Source organism: Biomphalaria glabrata, chromosome 10 (genome assembly GCF_947242115.1).
Source record: "Biomphalaria glabrata chromosome 10, xgBioGlab47.1, whole genome shotgun sequence".
NCBI classification, from domain to species: domain Eukaryota; kingdom Metazoa; phylum Mollusca; class Gastropoda; family Planorbidae; genus Biomphalaria; species Biomphalaria glabrata.
Window position 1 is genome coordinate 1,878,749 of NC_074720.1, and position 22,141 is coordinate 1,900,889.

The following is a 22,141-nucleotide window of genomic DNA, read 5'->3' on the forward strand; positions in this document are numbered from 1 at the left end:
GTACGACAAAGTAGAAAACACCAAACTGTGGGAGATGAGTGGACAGAAAAATATAAAAGTGCAGATCTTAGAGAGGAAGTGGAGATGGATTGGTCACACCCTTAGAAACAGTGTACTAGAAGAAGCAGAGAGGACCGGGAAGAGCTGGGAAACAATAAAAAGCTAGCAAGAGACCGTGGAGAGTGGCGTGTTTTTGTCGAGGCCCTATGTGCCACGAGGAACATGGAATGATGATGAATGAAAGAAACACACGACCTTAATAAACTAAATTTTACTGCAAATACTGATTATATCAGCAAAAAAAGAGACACAAACACTCTTTTGTTCCCCTGGCAATCAAATCATTAAATAAGAACAATCTGGTATAAACTTTGTCACATGTAAATTATGAGTGAGTCTGGTGTGAATGTACACTTTGGTTTCTTATAGTTATAATGTTTTTTGTTTGGTGTAATGCACAAATTGTAAGACAACTTTCCATACGGACAAAAAAGATTATTATTATTATTATGTTAGAAATGAACGAGTAGTCATTCTCTGGCGCTGCCAGGGTCGAGTTTCGCTAAAGAGAAACAAAATTCATCGTAGTCCCTTTAACAGTTTCCACTGAGGAATTTTCTGGTGATGTGGCAGGTCTGCCCTCTGACAGGCAACGAAGATGTTCCTAGGAATGTTAAGGGCCTTGAAGGTGTCTGTGAGGTCAGTTGTTATTATCCCCTCGGTTGATATAACAATGGGGTATATTGTTATTTTGGACAATTTCCATAGACGCTTAATCTCCAAGCCTAGGTTCCCATATTTTCTTTGTTTTTCTATCTCAGTTTTTCGTAAATTATGAGACAGTGGTACGGCGATATCGATAATGGTAGCGGTTTTTTCTTTTTTATCGATGAACAGCAGATCCGGGCGATTGAAATCTACCGTTTTGTCGGTCAGAATAGGCCTATCCCAGTACAGCAGATGTTCAGTAGACTCGAGAACCTCTTGCGGAGAGTATTTATAATAAGGGGGAGTGTCCTTACCGATCAATTTGTACGTCAAAGCCAGGTGTTGGTGTATTAACTTTGCAACTTGGTTATGGCGACCTAGGTAGGCTGATTCTGATAGGGCTGGACATCCTGCCATAATGTGTTCAATCGACTCGCCCACATTTCCACATTTTCGGCATTTGTCGACAACATTGAGTTTCAGGATATGCTTCTCGTAATTTTTGTCCTGATTACTCTGTCCTGTATTGCTGTAACAAAGCCTTCTGTTTCAGGGTAGAGATGACCTGCTTTGAGCCATGTTAAGGAAGCAGCCTTGTCGATGTTGTCCCCATGTAATGAAGCCGGAAATTTTCCGTGGAGTGTTTTTTCCTCCCACTGGCGAATCTCATGCCCTACGTCGTCCAAACTGACATTGACATCAGCATTGCATCGGAGTCGTATTTCCGTAGGAAGGAAACTAATTTGTTGCTGGAGGCGAGCAGTTTTGATCGTATTTTTAAAACTTGCATCTTACACAATTTGAAGATGTTCTGCAATCCACGACCCCCATCCTTCCTTGGCAGGTATAACCTTATGGTGGAGGACTTGGGGTGTAGGCATCGAAATTTGGTTAGTAATTTTCTAGTGAGTCTGTCAATTATTATTATTATTATTATCTGCCATGTAGAACGCAAGGTGTGAAAGGAGAACTTTACTCACAGGCTCATATACTGACAGCTTTCTCAATACCAACTTGGAAATTGGAAAGCTAGTTTAACTGCATCTTAGAGCTGACTAAACGCACAACGGAACATTAAGTCCACTTGTTTGAAGGTAATTTAATATCCTTACGTTCAGTAAAACAAATGCTGTCAAGATGTTTCATACTTTAGTAAAGCCTCTTTGTATTTCGACTGAGGTCTTTGTCGTCTTAGTATTAGAGTTTCATATGGCTTTGAGCTTTTTCATTCATAAATGACGTCAACATAAATAACTTTACTTTTTTTTTTCTTGCACAGGATTCCAGCAATAGTTGCTTTTTTATCTTACTTATTTTCTGCTGCTTCTTTTTCTATTCTTTTTGCATTTTGATTAAAATCAAGGCATTGCTACACTGTTCAAGATAATAATTGTGATTTCGTAGCGGAGCCAACTCGGGATCATTTGACAACTCCACCAAACCAATAAGAGTTCGTATGTGACTGGACATGTCATCTATAGGACTTAAAACGTTGTTGGTGGTCTTTTTATAGATTCATCTGAATATATTCACACTAGCGACGATCTTTATAAGAAATAAAGGCCTTTTGGTGTCTTGTTTATCGTTTAGGTTAGAATGTATGAGGAATCGACGTCAACTAGAAGAATATATATACGGATGTTGATATATTTACGATAATGTTTTAGATTTTTATTATACTTTAAAGTGTATAAGATGCTGGTTTGTTTTAATCAAGACGCTCAAAGTGTTGCTTTCAAATGGAATATTATAAAATCTTAAAACAATTTACTGGCATTCATTCGGTTATCCTACCGATCCAATTGGGTACCGGTCCACCGAGCTTTTCCTCAAACGCTCATATAGCCAGTCCGCCCCTGGGTCTCACCAATCACACGAGGAGGCACAAAATTCTAGTACAAAGCCCTCAACCCCTGAATGAAAAAAGTGGTCATCAACGATGGACGAACTATGTTTCTTGAAACTTCACAGGTCATCGCGGTTGACCGTTTACCTGTCAACACTCGAATGGTCACCGTAGACCGCTCGTCTATCGCTGGCCTGGGGCGATTTGTGTCATTGTGACTACACACACACACACTAATATCCCCATCTGCGTTACCACCAGAGTTATAAAACTATTCAACGTGTGCGTGTGTGGTGGGGGGGGGGGTCCGTTTAATGAAAACTAACTGGAACTTATCTGCCAAAAAAATCGTTGGGGGTTGGGAAGTTGCGGTCGAAATATAATATAGATAATAATGGAGCGGGTGTTTACAAATCAAGTCAAAAGTCTATGTCGGAGAAATTACGATGCGCAGGTTTAAAAAAAAAATGGTGGTTCATGAGAGCGAGCGAGAGAGTTTTGTTTTGTTTGACATGTTTCGGATGTTCCTTCAGAGTTGAAGATAGTTTACTTCTTAGTCCAAACCTCCCGCACGATGACGGGGGATGAGAGCGGGCAGGGTTTGAACCCGGGACCATTGATAAATCCAAAACGACAGTCCAGCGCGCAAACCGCACGACCTGGCAGCCAGACAGGCAGATAGACAGACAGGAAATAAAGAGCGGGGCGTAAAATTTCATTCTAACAGATGCACTAATTCACGGACTAAAAAAAAGTTTGTTAGGTTCATCGTTTAAAAGTGACCCGTTTATTACAATTAAAAAGAAAACAGGCTGTTTCGAACATAGCGGCCTAATTTTCAATATAAAGCCTGAAAACAAATCGACGGGCGAAGCCGGTGTGTAGGCCTACTAAAGATATAATTTTAGTTTTCATTTGAATTGAAACTTTTTTCCCCTACAGTTTCAGAAAAAGTACATATATATATATATAAAGGCTTTATAGACATCCGCGTATCGTATTGATACACTCAAAAATCATATCTAAGTGTTGTCTACGACCTGGGTACAACGTTCAACTGTTCCATCCAGCCTGTGTAGTACTTTAAACTGCCTAGTCCAATGCAGAACGTTAAAATGCCTAGTCCTGGGTAGAAAGGCCGATGTTAAAATGACCCTTCCTTGGAACGAAGATAAACTGCCTTGTTTTGTTTGAGAGATCGACATCAAGCTGCCCCATCCTGTGCAAGAAGTAAATTGCCTCGTCTGGTAGAAAGATAGTTCTTATTCTTCTTCTTCCTTGTTCTCATTTTTATGTTTGGGCGTTCAAATGACTAGACCAATATATGAGATGAACTGCGCAGTGGTTTCCAAATCAGGGAGCTCTCCATATAGTTGGAGTGTTTTGGGGCCAGTGTCGAACTTGTTTAGGTCTCTTGGTAAAGAGACAAAGACATATTACTTAATTTGAACCAAGTAGACAACATATGAGATATAGAAGTAGGCCCTACTGTCTCTAATTCAGTCACAAGAAGCACTGGCACTTGATTTCCATCAATTCGGTCCAACACCAAGCCGTGTTTATGCCATCTCCTATTTAGCTCGAGCCTGTCACACAAGACCTGGGTTGGATCCCCATACTAAATGAAATATAGATGTTAAATGTTTTCTTAGAGGTTCAGCGAGTGCCTATTTAAATTATTCCGATAGCGGATTCCAGCGGTGGTTGATTTTGAAACCAATACGATGCCAATGCCCATACATTCTCATCGTATGACCTCAAAACCATCCATTCGAAGTTTGTTTCTTTGTTTCCTTGCGGTGGTTGATTTTGAAACCAATACGATGCCAATGCCCATACATTCTCATCGTATGACCTCAAAACCATCCATTCAAAGTTTGTTTGTTTCTTTGTTTTTTTCTTTTCTAGCGTTGGTTGAATTTGAAACCAATACGATGCAATGCCCACTCATTCACATCGTATGACCTTAAAACCATCCATTCGAATAACTTTTTTTTTTAAAGTTACGATCTTTACATTGGAATGTCTTTGCATTTAGATTACTTATTTTTTGTCACACACTAAATTTGTCTTATTGGCTGGAGGGGGCCCATAAGATGTTCTTGAACCCGGGCCCACCAAAATGTTCTTGAACCCGGGCCCACTGGTACCTTGCTACCCCACTGCTTGTCGGGATAGCTTATAATATAAGGCATCATCTTTCTTGTGATTAGAATGAGAGCTTGCAAGTTCATTTCTCATTTATTTTATTCACTATTAGTTTCTTCATTATTTCTGGATATAGTGCAATGTTTAATTGTGTGTTTGTTCTCCCACACTTGGCGAGTGTGTCAGCCTTCTCATTTTCCTTCTAGTTCTATATGTGCTGGTAAGAAAGATTGTGAAAAGTTAACCGTTACACTTTAGCCCAAAGTCTGCTTTTCTCATATTTCGGGAACCGCTTTTTATGGAGTGTTTTTTTTTTCTTTAGTTAATAGAAAGGGAGTATTTATTGTTAGTCGTAGAGAGAGAGCATTAATTTTATAATAGTCTGGAAGAATGATTCAAGATTATAATAGCCTATAAGAGACGCTGTAGCAAGCTCTAATAGGTAGGCTAGACGACTTCAGGATGCCAGAGTGTAAAGACGTGTTTTATAGTGTCATTTATTTAAAAGTTTATTTCATTTCATCTCATGTTGAAATAATATTGTAATAAAAGTTATATTTAGTTTTGTTCATAAAGAATTTATTCAAGTTATTTAAACTTTTTCAAGTTAAAAATATAATATGAGTCTTACGAAAAAAAAAATCGGCTTATCTTGTCTACCAGCAGTTTGGTGCTATAAGTCAACGACCTTATCAACAAAACCGCTAAAAATAAAAAAAAATAAAATACTAAGCTTAAATTGCTTCTAGTTCTATGATTATAATTTAAGCATAAGCTACAAATTTAATACACATAAAAAAACAACAACTATATAGAATTATTATATAGGCCTACAAAAAAAAAATATCTGAATAGAATTTGCCACTAATGGATTAGTGCTAATTATAGATTAACCCTTAAAGTGCTTAGCTGTTTTAAAATGAGTGTATACAAAATGGCATGACATGACACCCTCGTTAACCGTGGGCCACAGAAACAGATGACCTAGGCCCTATAGCTTATAGCCTACACCATCTGCCCTATGTTTTACATGTTTCGAATGTTCCTTCAGAGTTGAAGATAATTTACTTCCTAGTCTTAAACTTCCCACAGGACGACAGGGAATGGGAGAGGGCAGGGTTTGAACCCGGGACCATCGATATAGATTATATGACAGTCCAGCGCGCAAACCGTACGACCAGGCAGCCATATAGGTCTAATGCCTCGCTAGATCGCAAGGCCAATTAAGGCGCGACCTAAAAAAAAAAAAAGGAGACGCCTGGTAATCCTTAACTGTGACACATTTATTTTATAAAGTTTCAGACAGGTTCCTTAAAAAAAAATGTATAGGCCTCTGATCTTATAGCTTAACTTCTACAAATTGAGAGTTGGGAAATGACGATGGGCTAGGCTCGGAATTGGCTACATCGTGAAAATAAATAGATCTAGAAACAAATTACACACTATAGCTTTCATCCTTAACCAATTAAAAGTAGAAAACAGATTCTACTGATGAAATTAAAATGCCAAGCTTTTAAATTGCCATTCAGAAAGACGGGTTCATAGCATAAACGAGCAGGGCATTTCATTTCACCTTACCAACGTTTAAAATCAGGCAACATCCGTTCATAAGGCAGAATCAGAAAAGTTATAGATCTAGAATCTAGAACCATCTCTAATCTTTTATCTACATTAGACGGTAGCAGATAAATCTAGACCGTCATGGTATCGCCATCATATAAACAATGAGGTGATAGGCCTACCATAGTTAGACTAAATAGTAAAGAAATACTTTGATTAGATCTAACTTCTAAGTCTAAAAGTAGTATAGTATAGAGTATAGGCATAGGGGATAGTATTACTTAGTTAGTATATTATTATAGTAAAAGGCAGATCCACCTGAATATGTAAAATTTACTAAAATGTATCTCTATATAAACGGCTTAGTCGCTTAGATCTAGTATATTAATAATAATAATAATAATAATAATAATAATAATCTTTATTATCCGTAAGGAAAGATCTAGTAGTAGTAGTAGGTATGTCAAATGACATAACAACAATGCATTGCGGCGCGGTATAAACATTGTCCCCTGCTCATTGGAGTCTATATCATATTATAATTATACTTATAGGCCCCTATAGACTATAATATATTATATTATATAGCCTAGATCTATAAAAATATAAGTATATAACCTTTATAGGCAATATAGCTAGTCTATATAATATATAATATAATTATAATTTATTATAAATAATGACTATTATCGACACTGTCACTATACCATAGTGACCATAGCCTGGCATAGCCTATCCTATTACTATTACTAGTGTCAATATAGACCTAAGGCTAGATCTAGTTCTAGATTCTACAGGCTAATCTTAATCTAAATCAAGACCAGTACTGAATTTAACTTAAGTAAGTGACTAAGTGTGGAAGGAACCCCTGCCTGACCCTGTCCCTGCTGAACGAAGTTATTGTATTATCAGTATCTAGATCTAGACTCTAGAAAGTCTATATAATTGTCTACTTCTAGGTATCTAGACCTAGAATCTGTATATATAGTCTAGTATAGAGTCTAGATGATCAAGATATCTACTCTAGTTCTATTCATACATCTCAAATCTATTACGGAGGCCATCACATTGTTTCGAAGACTTGTAACTGAATAAAAATAATATTAGGGCCTATTATTAATGATTCATTCCTTTGCATATCCATGTGTTAATCTAGTTGTGATTATTAATTTTAATTAGAGATTTAAACATTGGTTTTCCTGGCTGATTCAGGCAACCCATTCCATGCTCTAATAGAATTAGGGAAGAAGAAGCAGACACATTTGAATGAATTAGTCCTAGCATATGGATTAAGAAATGTGCCTTTATCGTTGTGCCTTTCTGGGTATTTTCTTTTAGATCAAGGTTGTTTGTTGTATTTAAAAATTATGGTTTAGTGTTTTATGTATTATTGAACAACTGAAGAAAACAGCACACTTTTTTTCCTTGGCACAGTCTGCAAAAGAGCTCACAGCTCAGCAGCAATAAAGCTGGCTAGAAGAAGAAGAAGTATTATTGCTACTTAACTAAACTTCTGTCCTGAAGTGTAGTGATTTTACTAATGGTGCTTCTCTGGTCAAATCTGAATATCCATTTGTTATAAATTATACGGCTCTATTTAGTTGTCCTAGTTTCTTTATGTTTTCTTGAGTTGAGGAGTCGCAATAAACAGATGATGCATATTCTAGTATTGGTCTAACCAAGGTAATGAAGGTTGAATAGTATTTTAGTATTATATATGTTCTTGATTGATTTGTAAACGTTTCTTTCAATAAACCCCAATGTTGTTTTTTTTTGTAATAATGTAATAATATCAGTATGGGAATTTATGATCATTTTACTTTTCATTTATTATAACATCAACATATTTTAGTTTGTTTATTGCTCTTAATAATTGACCTTTTTTTTTGAGTGGAATGACATACTTCAATTTTTTTGTAAAATTTCAGGTACACCTGATTTTTACACTTTGATTTATATAGCCATAGTTTATTACATTTTTTTCTCTACCTGAATCTCTTGGTGTCATGTATCAGTAATGTTTATAACAGATATTGGATATCAAATAGGTTGGATAATATTTCAATTCTAAATGTTACTCATCAGCAACCAACAAACAGCTTATGGACAACTATTTGAGAAAAACATATTTAAAAAAGATAAAAAGACAAGAAAAACATCCTATAGGTCAGGACTAACATTTTGCCATTACAGAAAAGATACAAGACACTGATTACAAAACAGACAGACACAAAATCTCCTTGGTTCCCCTTTGCAATCAAATCATTCAATATAATCAAACTATCTGATTTTAACTTTTCACATGCAATGTTTGAGTGAAACTAGTGTGGAAGTATATTTGGTTTTCTATAGTTATGTTTTGTAGACAAATTTTCTTATGGATAATAAAGATTTTTTTATTAATACTTTTGATTAAAATATAAAGGTGTTACTCCATCAGCATGGCTTTAGGAAATTTAGGTCATGTGAAACTCAACTAATAGATCTGATTGATGACTCTTTTAAGGGCTTTGATCAAAATGGAAAAAATAGATGCCATTGTATTAGACATCTCTAGGGCACTAGACAAAATTTACTACCATAACTTTTTACAAAAATTAAAATATTTTGGTATTATTGGTCTATGACACAAGCAGATTCAGAATTTCCTGATAGGTTGAGAACTAACTATAAGGGGTACCTGTTTATTGAAAATTAAGGTGGTTTGGTTGTTGTGCTGTCTACATGACATCCGGCTCGATAAAGGCACCTCTAAGTCCACCCAACTGTAATGGGTATCTGACTTTAGTTGGGAAAAAAAAGGGGCAGTTGGTCGTCGTGCTGGCCACATGACACTCTGCCCATTAAATGTTGGCTAAAGAAACAGATGACCTTGCCTTAACATCATCTGCCCTATAGTTCGCAAGGTCTGAAAGGAGAACTAGATGTACCTCAGATATTTAGATTAAAAAGTTCTAGCTCAAACTTCTGCGGGAGAAAAGAAAATATAAGCAGGCAGGGTTTGATCTTGGGACTATTGAGACCACAGTCCAAAGCATATATACAACACAACCAGTTAGCAATATAACAATATGAAATAAATGCAAATGTGGGAAGCATGGTCAAGAGGCTAAGTGCACTTGAACTTGGCTTGGCTTGGCTACCTATGAAGGGGGCTCGAGGTTCGACACCCGACTCTGACAGAGTTGTATTTACTGAGCGCCTGAAGGCTGCACGGAAAAATCTTCTCCTAGCTACCCCCTCCCCCCCACTGGTCCACAACTCAGATTGGACCAAAGCACTCTGAGCTTTCTATAGCATGAAAGTAGCGCTATATAAAAGCCATAATTTATTTAAAGGTTTGTTTCTTGCTTCTCTTTATAGTAAGCTTTTTAAAAGTCATAATGTGCTAGTGATATCAATATGTGTAGAGTACAGCTATAAGATGTCTATTAAATGCATACTTACAAAAATCTGTACAGTTGGTATTTTAACCTAGCAATTTTTCTTGAATCATAGTTATTTACTATGTTTACCTATGTGCTAATCTAGTCATACATGTAAATTAGAGACATTTAAGCTTGGAAAGGGTTGCCTGAATCAGCCAGGAAAATCAATAACTTAGTAGAGTAAATTTCTAATTAACATGAATGATAAGATTGATACAAGTATATGAATAGGATGTAATCCTCTTCTGTTAAGAAGGAGCGTTTGTAATTTGCACGATAAGAGACTAAACTCTGCTAAATCATTAGTTTTCATGGCTGACTTAGGCAACTTGTTCCATGCTCTAATGAAACTATGGAGGAAGGAGCACTTTTGCGAATGTGTCCTAGTATATGGAATAAGAAATGTGCTTTTGTTTTATATTATTATTAATGTGCTTCTTGTTCTATTTATCACTTCTTTAATTTGGGCCTTTCTTTATGTAAATAATCTAGTCCCTGTACTATTTTGTTTCTAAGTTTTGATTAGAATTTAAAAAAATGGGGAAGAAGAAAAAGAAGAAGAAGAAGAAGAAGGATGAGGAGGGCATGGACAATGACATTGATACGGATGACTTACCAGCGATCCCACCCATTCACAATGTGCTCATTGACCTTCGCACGCTTACAACCGAGGAAGAAGAAGTGCTCCAACAAGTGGTTGAAAAAGATGAGCTGGAGACGAGGGCACTGGACAAGTCAGTGGGGTAAGTTATGAAAGCTTTTAGATTGGAAGCTTTATCTTTTTATCTACAACATTTTATTGTTTAATTTTTTCAATGTTTCGGATGTTCCCTCGGATAGGAAGATCTTAGCCCAAACCTCCCGCAGGACGATGTGTGTTCAATTTTTTTGTTTTATAACGATTTCAGTGCTGTGAGAAATGAGATTGAAATCATTCGTTCCTGGGCTGGTAAAGCTAAAAAGAATCCCAATGCCAAAAATCCCTACTACATGGGCTACATGTGTGTACGCTGTAGAAGACCTCTACAAATTTGGAAGCGACCTATACCATTTGTAGATAGCGGCAAGTTTTGTATGCATTGCATGTATCGTGTGTGCAAGTTTTGTCGAGTGGAGCAAAACAACGGAAAGTATTTATGCAATCTCTGCGTACGGCTGAGGTGAGTTTAAAAATATTTCATAATAGAAATTCAGTCTTTTAATTTTTAGTGTTTTTTTCCTAAATGAAAACTATCAGCTACATTTGTTAAATATGAATTACCTCCCCTATCAAGGGACCCAGTTATATTTTTTTTACAGTTCTTTCATATACTGATTTTCCATTAGAAGAGTGAGCCTTGCCATTAGAGTCTATTTAAATTGTAGGCTTTAATCCAATTGAGACTAGCAGCTACAATTGTTAAATATGAGTTACATCCCATATGTGAAGAATCCAGTCATATTTTAATTGAGTTATTTCCCTTATTATAAAGCCTTCTCGTTAAAATATCTTTCTAATATTCTTGTTCAATAAGAAACATTTAAATTTTAAAAGCTAATCCATATCTTGCAGGCAGGAAAAACATTTGACCGGTGATTGGTCAGACCAGGGATGTGCTGGATTACATAGTACTGACTTACTCAAAATTTCTCTTCAATCCAGAGGTGAGTGGACCAGTATTTCAATACCGTTTATAGCTGTGTGGTCAATGTAACATAAATTGTTATAAACAAAAAAAATTTAGCCCTATAGAATATTTTGATTGATTTGTTCCCTAGTTTATTTCAATACTTCTATTACTTTCACCTGTTACAATCATAATGAAATTGTTTATCTCAATCTTGCAGTTTTCTTGAATACTTAAGATTTAAATTTAATTAGCCTTCAGCTAACTACTCAACTTTAAATGAATCAGTCATGCCATACTTATTTCTGTACAACTATTTTATTCAAAAACAATATTGTCTGGACTGTCATTCGGTCATCTCGATAGATCAGGGCTCACGCGCTACCCGCTGTCATCTCTTGTCGTCCTGCGGGAGGTTTGGACTAGGAAGTAGATTATCTTCAACTCTGGAGGAACATCAAAAACATGTAAAACATGCCAACAAAAAAAGTTATTCTTGGACATATTTATCATATCCAATAACAAAAAGAACTTTTGCAATAATACTCTTTAAAATAAAAAATTCCTAACAATTATAAACTCCTACCATTCTCAAGGAGGTGCAGTGGGTGAGTGGTAAGGCACTTGGCTTCCAAACCTGGGGTCCTGGGTTGAAATCTCGATGAAGACTTGGATTTTATGTTTTGAATTTTTAGGGCGCCTCTGAGTCCACCCAGCTCTAATGGGTACCTGACATTAGTTGGGGAAAAGTAAAGGCGGTGGGTCGTTGTGCTGGCCATATCACACCCTTGTTAACCTTGGGCCACAGAAACAGATGACCTTTATATCATCTGCCCTATAGATCGCAAGGTCAGTCAAACTATACACAGCTTTTACACAGTCTTTCACTTCATCTCTATCTTATCCCATAATTCCCTAGCTCCATTCTGATAGTAATTTATTCCGGGTGATGTACGTCCATTTAATTACAAAAGACCTTTCATCATCATCATCACTCCTTTGAGTTCCTCATGGAACATAGGGCCTCGACAAAAACACACCACTCTCCACGGTCTCTTGCTAGCTTTTTCGATGGTTTCCCAGCTCTTCCTGGTCTTCTCTGCTTCTTCAAGTACACTGCGTCGCCATGTTCTTTTTGGTCTTCCTCTGCGTCTTGTTCCCTGGGGGGTTCCACTCTAAAGCCTGCCTAGCTCCGTTGCTGGTATCTTTTCTAAGGACTTTAATGTAGACTTATTATGGATCAGGCACATGTTTAATTGTTTCAGTGCTCAATTCCGACTGTTAACACAATATTCTATCCTGCGGTAGGTTTGGGCAAGGAAATAAGGATTTATGCTGATGCGAACAACTGAAGCTTGTTTAGTAAATAAACATGGTCATTTCTCATGGGACAATAGAGGCCAATCTTAAATGTATATGGATGGTCACAAGTTGGGCATTTGTAATTACCAGAGGCTTTTTTTTTTTCGTCATCTGTGATTCGGGACCCTGCTTTTTTTTTTTTCTCTCTCAATGGGCCTATCCTGATCTTGGGTGACTGCGCAGTCATGTGAACTGCAATTCAGTTGTCTTGAACGTCCTGGGTTCAAACCCTGATTTCTACCATTGTCCTGCGGGAAGTTTGGGCTAGGATTTAATTATCTTCAGAATCTGAAGGAACATTCCAAAACATATAAAACATAACAAAATAAACAATCCTGTGCATGAAAGACTAGATTAGAACATGAAATAGTTTCTTTTAAAAAGAATGACTATTAATGAGATGTCATTGTTGCTATACTGGGAAGCATGGTCAAGAGGCTAAATATGCTTGAACTTGGCTTGGCTTGGCTACCTATGAAGGAGGCTCGACAATTGACACCCGACTTGAGTTGCGTTTACTGAGCGCCTAAAGGCAGCACAGAAAAACCTTCTCCCAGATACCCCCTTCCACCCCCTGGTCCACAAATAGATTGGACCAAAGCGCTCTGAGCATGCTATAAGCACGAAAGTAGCGCTATATAAAAGCCATAATTTATTCCTATTCAATCTCATTGATAGAATTTTCTTCTTCCTGACCACTGTTCCAGGCTTATTTGGTCGACCTGAGATGGAAGAGACTCAAGGCATTCTGCCTAAAGTCAAGTCCATCATAATGCCTTCTCCAGTTAAAAAATCCATGCCAGAGCTCAAAAGTGCTACTTCCAACAAGTCCTTGAAGAAGAAAAGCTCTCTGAAAGAGGAAGTAGAAGAGCCAGCTCCCGTGAAATCCAAATCTCAATCTAAGGAGAAAATTGAAAAGAAAGAAAAGAAAGAGCCTGAGACAAAAAGTAAGGGAGACAAGGATCAAAAAGGAAAGAAGAAAGAGAAAGGCAAGAAGGACAAAGGTGGAAAGGATAAAAAGAAGAAAGGTGGTAAAGACAAGAAGAAAGGCGGGAAGGATAAAAAGAAAGGGGGTAAGGATAAAAAAGGGGGTAAGGATAAAAAGAAAGGAAAGGATAAGAAAAAAGGCGGAAAGGATAAGAAGAAAGGAGGAAAGGATAAGAAAGGAGGTAAGGATAAGAAAGGTAAAAGCAAAAAAGGAAAAGACAAAAAGAAAGGCAAAGACAAAGGAAAAGGTAAAAAAGACAAAAAGGGCAAGAAGAAAGACAAGAAAAACAAGTCGAAAAACGCTGATAAGAACGTATCCAAGGTCTCTACTAGCGACGAAAGTCTGCTCATCAAGGGTATAATGGAGGATGCCAGGAAAGAGCTGAGCAAAGTTCAGGTCAAGGACATGGCAAGTGGGGACGCGGAACTGGATAGAAACAATTCTATTCAGGTATGTGAGGAAGAAGCTTTCACTGACAAGCTGATATCAGCCACCCAGCTTCACAAGTACATGTTTTGCGAGCCAGACTCCTACAGGCATGAAAGCTACAGAGGCGTGCCGGACAAACCCACCTCCCTCAATACATTGGAGAAAAGGCTAAACAGTTTGAACCAGCTTCAGATGTCTCAGTACTGGTGTAGTGAGTTCATTAACAACTTGCCAGATCCCAGGCTTGCCGACAGACCTGAGGATGAAATTGAAGGCCTTAAGTTTTGTGAGGGAGACCAGGTTTGGAGAGAGAAGTTCAGGCAGGAGTTGCCTACTTATACAGACCCCAAGTATGATATGATGGCGAACATAAATTTTGTCAATGGCATGAGCAATATACACAAGATTGGTCATGTGACAGAGAACTCTCTCTGTTATCCAGAAAAACGTCGTGAATACCCAGCCTTCCTGACACAATACTCAAAAGATGATTGGCAAGGAAACAGTGACGTGAATGTTCAACCAATGAAAACGTCCAAGCTTCGAAATCTCTTGTTTACCAGGAAGAAGAAAAAATCGAATCAAAATGTTCATGACGAATCTCAGGAAAACACGAAACGATGCTTTTCAGATGGTGAAAACAAAAGGTCAAAAGTCAGACCTAAATATACCACTATGCTCACAGATAACAACATTATGCAGGACTTAAGTCAAGGAGATGGAACATCTATCAGCCCCAGTAAACTGAGAAAATTGCTCTCGAAAGCTGAGTTTCAAGCTTTTCAAAAGGCTTACTGTAGCGAAGGGAAGTTGAGCCAGACTGAACTCCAGAAACTTGACCTTGGAAATATCTACAAATTATTTCACGCCTGGAAGCAGATGGAGGAGTCGAAATACCACCGCCTGCAGTCACCCAGCACGCGCAGCCCAAGAAAGTCATCACATTCAAATCTTTGCGATAAAAGAAAGACTGGATCCTTGGGAGATTCTAATCACCATGATAAACACGCCTGCAGCACATCCAAGACAACAGTCGCAACCCATGTCAGTAGTCTGACAGGACATCTAGGAGATCATGTCACCTTCAGACAAAGCAGTGCCGATCAGACAAACGATAACATGTCATTCTCCAATTTTAAGCCAAGAAGCGGTAAAGAGAAATCTGGAGACATTAACTACAGCTTTCAGCCTCGAAGTAAGGATCAACCCCCAAAAGGTAATTGTTTTATTATTTATTTTTAAATTACCACAAAATCATTTTTTTTTTTAGCAATGCCATTATTTACCTTCTTTGTCTCTTGGTCCCGTTGGGACGCATAATATGTTGACCATCTCTCTTCATTTCTTTTTGCGTTTTGCCAAAAGTAGAGTTGCTTTTAACTCTTTCTCTCCTAATTGACGATGCCAACGTTGATTTGACCCCATTAAACTAAATGGCTTTTTGGATTTATAAACTTTGTGCTGTGTAAAAAAAAGCGTGCATTCTCCTATAATTCGATACCAAATATAATATTTTCTGATAACAAACACAAAGTTATTGAAGTTTAATCGTAACAGGATAGTGAAATACAAATGAGTTAAATGAATAATATTATTGGAATGAGGAAAATAATTACGGAGAGAAAGAGTTAATGGTAGGCCTGTCCATTCTTTTATATTGTCTTCCCTTCCTCCTTGTGCTTCCCTTTCTTTTCCCATGCACTATTGTCTGCATTTTGTCCTCTGACTCTTGAGATTAAAACAAGATTTAATTTCAAATGTAAAATTTAATTACTACCTTTTTTTTTTATGTTCCAATAAAATTGGATTTTACCATATTCGATCTGATAAGATTGGTTCTGATCTGATCAGACGGAATCTGATCAGGTCATCATTGAACAAGAATTGACCGGTATTGGATCGAAGACATTTGGGTTATTAGCACAACACTATTTCAACAGAAAGGTGGTCGATGTAACAGAGGTGCCCCACAGAAAAAGCTTTAGAGATCAGCTTAGGTGCCAACTTGCTTTAACTGACATAGACGAGAGCATCTGGTTGCATGCGGCTTCATGAGACAGATTTAGACGGCGAAAAGAAAATCGTAATGGACCACCAGGGGACAATGGTTATGCTTGCACTAGTTGTGACAAATATGTAGGTCACAGCTGGGATCAAGGGAAATACTGCATTCCTCATTAATCTTTGGGCTCGAAGACAAGGCTTAGTATTATTTCACTTCTGCTACCATTTTTTTTTTAATGTCCAGACTTCCAAGTTTTGAGCAACTTTTTCGGCCACCTTCCAGCCATGAAGAGCATCTAAGCTAACATATTAGGAATTGAAAAAAAACAAACTTTGACAATTCAAATGCAATTTATTGTGTAATGGCATAAAGCTCTGTGATTTCCTTTGCATAGATGATCCCAAGGCCAAAGAAAAAGAAAAAGAAAAAGAGAAAGAGAAAGAAAAAGAAGCTGCAGCTGCCCCTGGTAAAGAAACTGATATAAAAAAGAGAAAGTCTGAAATTGGTGATGGAGGTCACCGCAAACATCACCATGGTCACCGGCGGCATCATGGTCCAGGTGCTAGAAATTCCAAAAGCAAGACAAGGTCTTCACAGCAGGACATGGATTTCAGCTCAGTTCTGGTAAGTGTGATGTGGAAAAGGTAACAGAGTTGAAACAGACGATGATAACATAATGATCATTTGTGTTATGTACAAATGGAGTTTGAAGCTTTCTGTGCTGAAACAAATTATGAATAGTCAAGTCAAAAGTCAAGCATTACACTTGAAAAAAACAAGAAAGCTTCAGAGAAAGAGAGAGAAAGAAGGAAAGGAAGAGAAAGAGAGAAGAAGAGAGAAAAATTGGGAAAGAGAATAAGAGAGAGGAAATAAAAAGAGAGAGCTGGAGATTCTGTCCAAATCAAAAACTTTTATAGCATGGGAACAAATCAATGGTAATTAATAACATAGGTATGCAACAAAAGGGATTAAAAAAAAACTAGTACTAGTACGACTAATAATAGCCTTTATCATCCATGAGATAATTTGTCTTAGAATTTGTGCATTTAGAAAAAAAAAACAAATTTATATCAATAGAAACAATATATACATTCACACTAGTCTCACTCAAACGTTAATGTGAAATGTTTAATATAATAATTGAATTTAATTAATATAGCACTGTTGATTAACATAATGTAGGCCCGAGAAATAAACATAAAGAGTTAAAATTTTCTGATAGGGAGAGAACAAACTTCCCTCGCACTATCAGAGCATGAAATGGGTTGTCCGAGCGAGCCAGGAAAACCAGTGACCTGGCATTTGGTAAATATGCATGACTGACTTCATGACGCGTAGGATGTAATCATCTTCTTTTTTTGAAGTAACGCCTGTATTATAAAAGATAAGATAAATGACAAAATAATCTTAAAAACGTTTGAACACCTAGTAGCTAACATAAAACCAAATAAAGCTTCTCCAGCTGACAGTGGGTGTGTTCCAACTAGGTTAATCCGAGAACTAAACAACGAGCTAGCACCAAGCTCAGATTACTTTTTCAAGCATCACTTCAACAAGGTAGAGTAATATGGACTGGAAAGAAGCTTAAGTCACCCCATTTAGAAACGGAGAAAAATCTGACCCAAAAAGCGACAGACCAGTAACACTCGCCAACATCCCATGTAAAATACAAGAATAGATCATATGTAGCAACATCATAAACCAATTAAATAAACATAATGTCTGCAGTCCTTAGGTCATGTGAAACTTAACTTATATTTCTAATTGATGACTTTTCAAAGGGCCTAGATAATAATGAACAAATAGATGGCAATTTATTAGACATTTGACAAAGTTCACCACCATAGTTTTGTTTCAAAAATTAAAATATTTTGGCATTACTGGCTTATTGCACCAATGGATTCGGAATTTCCTAATAGGAAGAGAACAAACTGTACTGGTAATAATAATTAAATGGCTCCAAATCAATGCCATTAACAGTAAACTAAGCTGTATCTCAAGGAACAGTCTTCGGTCCACTACTGTTTCTAATTTACATAAATGGCCTACCTAATTGCATTAGTTCAGGAAGAAAAGTCAGATCATCTAGAGATGATTGCATAATATACAGAACAAAAAAACACAACACAAGATACTGAAGGTTTACAAAGAGAATTGGAAGAATAACAGAAATGTAACAAAATAAAGTAATAAAGTAAAAATGCTGTTTATTGAGAGTAACAAAAACACACACACACACACACACAAATAGCTTATTCTTATCTTATCTTATATATTACAGACATTACTTCAAAAAAGAAGATGATTACATCCTAAGCGTCATGCATTTAGTCATGCATATTAACGAATAACTTAAATTCTCTAAGTCACTGGTTTTCTTGGCTAGCTCAGGTATATGGGACCAGGAATGTGCCTTTATCTTTGTGTCTTTCAGAGTATTTTATTAAATTTTGTTTTTGTATTTGAAGATTATGGTTCAGTGTTTTATGTATAATTGCTACTTTACTTTTGAGTCATGGTAAACCAGTTACAAAGACCAGGAACTCAAAATATCTAGGTGTTATAATACATGAAAAGTTATCTTTAAAATTCCCACGTTGACAAAATCATCTTTAAACAAATCAAACAAAGCATTAGGATTTATGAAAGTAAATATTCACAAATCAAACAGGAACATAAAACTAAAATGCTATTTAACTTTTAGTTAGGCTAATATTAGAATATGCATCCTGTTTGGGAACCTCAACTCAAGAAAACAAAGAAACTAGAACAGAGGCAAAATAGAGCCATGAGTAAAATTACAAAATTATGAAATACTTAAGAACAGAAGACTAAAAAGCAAAATTAAAAAAAAATCCTTTTGATAAAAAAACAAATTTGAAGAACTAAATTTAGAAAGCCTTCAGGACAGAAGACTCAAAAGTAAAGTAGCAATTATACATAAAACACCGAACCATAATCTTCAAATACAAAAACAAAATTTAATAAAATACTCTGAAAGACACAAAGATAAAGGCACGTCCCTTGTCCCATATGCTAGGACAAATTTGTACAAATACTCCTTCTTCCCTAGTGCTATTAGAGCATGGAATGGGTTGCCTGAGCTAGCCAGGAAAACCAGTGACTTGGCAGAATTTAAGTCATTGGTTAATATGCATGACTAAATGCATGACGCGTAGGACGTAATCATCTTCTTTTTTGAAGTAACGTCTGTATTTTATAAGATAAGAACTATATCTCTCACTAATGTATAATAATAATATTTCCTTTATTCAATTAAAAAAACTAATTATTTTGTTAATTTTTTAATTGATTTCTTTGTTTTGTTAGTATAAATAATTGTTTAAAGTTTCAACTTGATCCGAGAATGGGTGTGGAAGAAATAATGTGAACGGTTAAAGCAAGGTAGCATGTCTACACTGGTACTACATATATCACATACAGGTCATCACTGTCAATACACAAAAAAGTCTGGCCCCTCAAGACTCAGCCTTCATATGTTATCATCCCACCACTGTTACATATTCTCTTTTTAGAGGATATATCCTAAAAGTAAAATTTCCCCTTTCAGACCTTGCGATCTATGGGACAGATGATGTAAAGGTCATCTAGTTCTCTGGCCCATGGTTAATGAGGGAGTCATGTGGCCAGCACAATGACCAACCACCTTTACGTTTCCCTAACTTATGTCAGGTACCCATTAGTGCTGGGTGGACTCAGAGGCGCCTAAAGATCCCAAAATTAAAAATCCCAGTCTTCAGAGAATTCGAATTAGCTCGGAAGCCAAGCGCTTTACTACTTAGCCACTTTGCTTCATGTCGTATAATTTCGCCTTTAAATAAGACGCCATCACGCGTTCATCATAATGGCATGTTCGGCTTGGGGACTGACTAGCAATCAATGCATAGAGAAAATCCACTTCGCAAGGAAGTGCAACAGAACAAGGAGAAGTTCCAACATGCACAAGGCACCAGGATTTGAGTGGCTAAACACAATACATTCAATTGGATTAGAGGCAAACTCACGGCTGAATTTGAACAAGGAGAAGCTCCAACATGCACAAGGCACCAGGATTTGAGAGGCTAAACACAATACATTCAATTGGATTAGAGGCAAACTCACGGCTAAATTTGTGGTGACTGGTCAAGGAGGGAAATTCCAGTTAGACTCCAGTGCTTCCTGGGATTCACAAATATTATACACACACACACATATCATCGTGCCACACTTTCCTTTTACAGTGTTGTACACCCACATCATCATCTTTGTACAATGTTGTACACACAACATCCTCTCACAAAACTTTCTTTATAAAATGTTGTACACCAACATCACTATCGCACCACATTTACCTTGTACAATTTTGTACATGAGGTTCAAGAAGGTCACATAATTAATTGAAGGAATCTAATGCCATGTTGTAGAATGTTGTAAGAAGGTCAGATTATTGAATGAATTGAATGCCATGTTGTAAGAAGGTTACATTATTGAATAAATCTAATGCCATGTTGTAGGATGTTGTAAGAAGGTTACATTATTGAATAAATCTAATGCCATGTTGTAGGATGTTGTAAGAAGGTTACATTATTGAATAAATCTAATGCCATGTTGTAGGATGTTGTAAGAAGGTTACATTATTGAATAAATCTAATGCCATGTTGTAGGATGTTGTAAGAAGGTTACATTATTGAATAAATCTAATGCCATGTTGTAGGATGTTGTAAGAAGGTCACATTATTGAATAAATCTAATGCCATGTTGTAGGATGTTGTAAGAAGGTTACATTATTGAATAAATCTAATGCCATGTTGTAGAATGTTGTAAGAAGGTTACATTATTGAATAAATCTAATGCCATGTTGTAGGATGTTGTAAGAAGGTCACATTATTGAATAAATCTAATGCCATGTTGTAGAATGTTGTAAGAAGGTCACATTATTGAATGAATCTAATGCCATGTTCAAGGATGTTGTACGCAAGAAGGCGGATGAGCTTTCACAGAGTCAGTATCCTTCATCTTCAATTGGCTCAATAGGGCCTAATGACCCTTCCTATCCCGCATCTCCCGTTACAAAACCTTCATCAAGGCAAACATCTGTAGCCCAGCTGCCCAAGCCAGGTAACATAGTTTTTAATCCACATTTAATACATCTTACTGTCAGAGATTTTACACAGAACTTATTGCTGTTAGCATTCATTTCAATAAGTGTGCTTATTCTTTACAAATTTAAAATTGTGATAGAAACTATAAAACATCTGTTGGCCTAGTGGATTTTTACAAATTAATCATTGAATGGATATTGTACCTTTAACAGTAGTTTGAAACAGTGTAAAACGGAGTCCATTCTGTGGTACAGTGTTAATGCCAGACTCTTTATGTACATAATAGATCTATACACATTTGTTTTCCCTAGATGATACTTCAGCCCCCCCACAAGCAATGCCCCGACAGACTGTAATTCAACCTACCATTACTGTGGAAACTGTACAGAAACCTCCAGTGGAGACGGCCAGCAAAGGTTCTCAAACTGAGACTAAAAAGAAAGGTTTTAAATTTTACTTATGTCCATTTTGTAAACTGTCTGTTGAGTATGGCTTGCCTTATTAAAATTGACTCATCCCCAGTAGCTGTTCATATGTGTTGGTCGATGTTCAGATTAGTTGAACTTTTTCAATTCCTGCTATTAGCTTACACTCTTCGTCATGGGTAGAAAAAGGTTTTGTACTTTGAATGATTTTCCTAGAAAATTAGGGCTTATTAAAGGAAATTTCTATAAATCAATTAAGATTATAAAACTAAAATGTTATTTAACCTTGGTTAGACCAATAATAGAATATACATCCTCTGTTTGGAACCCCTGCAACTCAAGAAAACATTAAGAAACTGGAACAGACACAAAATAGAGCAGTGAGACTCATAAACAAATATTCACATTTGACTAGAGTTACACCTTTAGTAAAATCAGTAAATTTAGAAAGCCTTCAGGAGAGAAGACTCAAAAGTAAAGAAGCCAATTATACATAAAACACTGAATCATAATTTTCAAATACAAAAACCAAA

At 36.6% G+C, this 22,141-nt stretch overlaps 1 protein-coding gene across 1 annotated transcript; it reads left to right on the forward strand.

Moving 5' to 3' along the window:
- The first annotated feature begins 6,269 nt into the window (after positions 1-6,269).
- LOC106072859 (uncharacterized) lies at positions 6,270-21,707 on the forward strand. The gene is made up of 8 exons (XM_056044652.1): positions 6,270-6,431; positions 10,207-10,433; positions 10,599-10,850; positions 11,243-11,334; positions 13,367-15,292; positions 16,476-16,705; positions 21,046-21,199; positions 21,495-21,707. Exons 2-8 carry the CDS (start codon positions 10,228-10,230, stop codon positions 21,686-21,688), a joined length of 3,054 nt encoding a protein of 1,017 aa, XP_055900627.1. The 5' UTR covers positions 6,270-6,431; positions 10,207-10,227; the 3' UTR covers positions 21,689-21,707.
- Positions 21,708-22,141: the final 434 nt, after the last annotated feature.

What these genes read in the sequence shown, in the direction of transcription:
- LOC106072859 (XM_056044652.1), top strand. Translation starts at nt 10,228, where the DNA reads ATGGGGAAGAAGAAAAAGAAGAAGAAGAAGAAGAAGGATGAGGAGGGC. An exon ending in GCACTGGACAAGTCAGTGGG is followed by an intron (nt 10,434 to 10,598) that starts GTAAGTTATGAA and finishes TAACGATTTCAG; the next exon opens with TGCTGTGAGAAATGAGATTG. An exon ending in AGCCCAGCTGCCCAAGCCAG is followed by an intron (nt 21,200 to 21,494) that starts GTAACATAGTTT and finishes TGTTTTCCCTAG; the next exon opens with ATGATACTTCAGCCCCCCCA.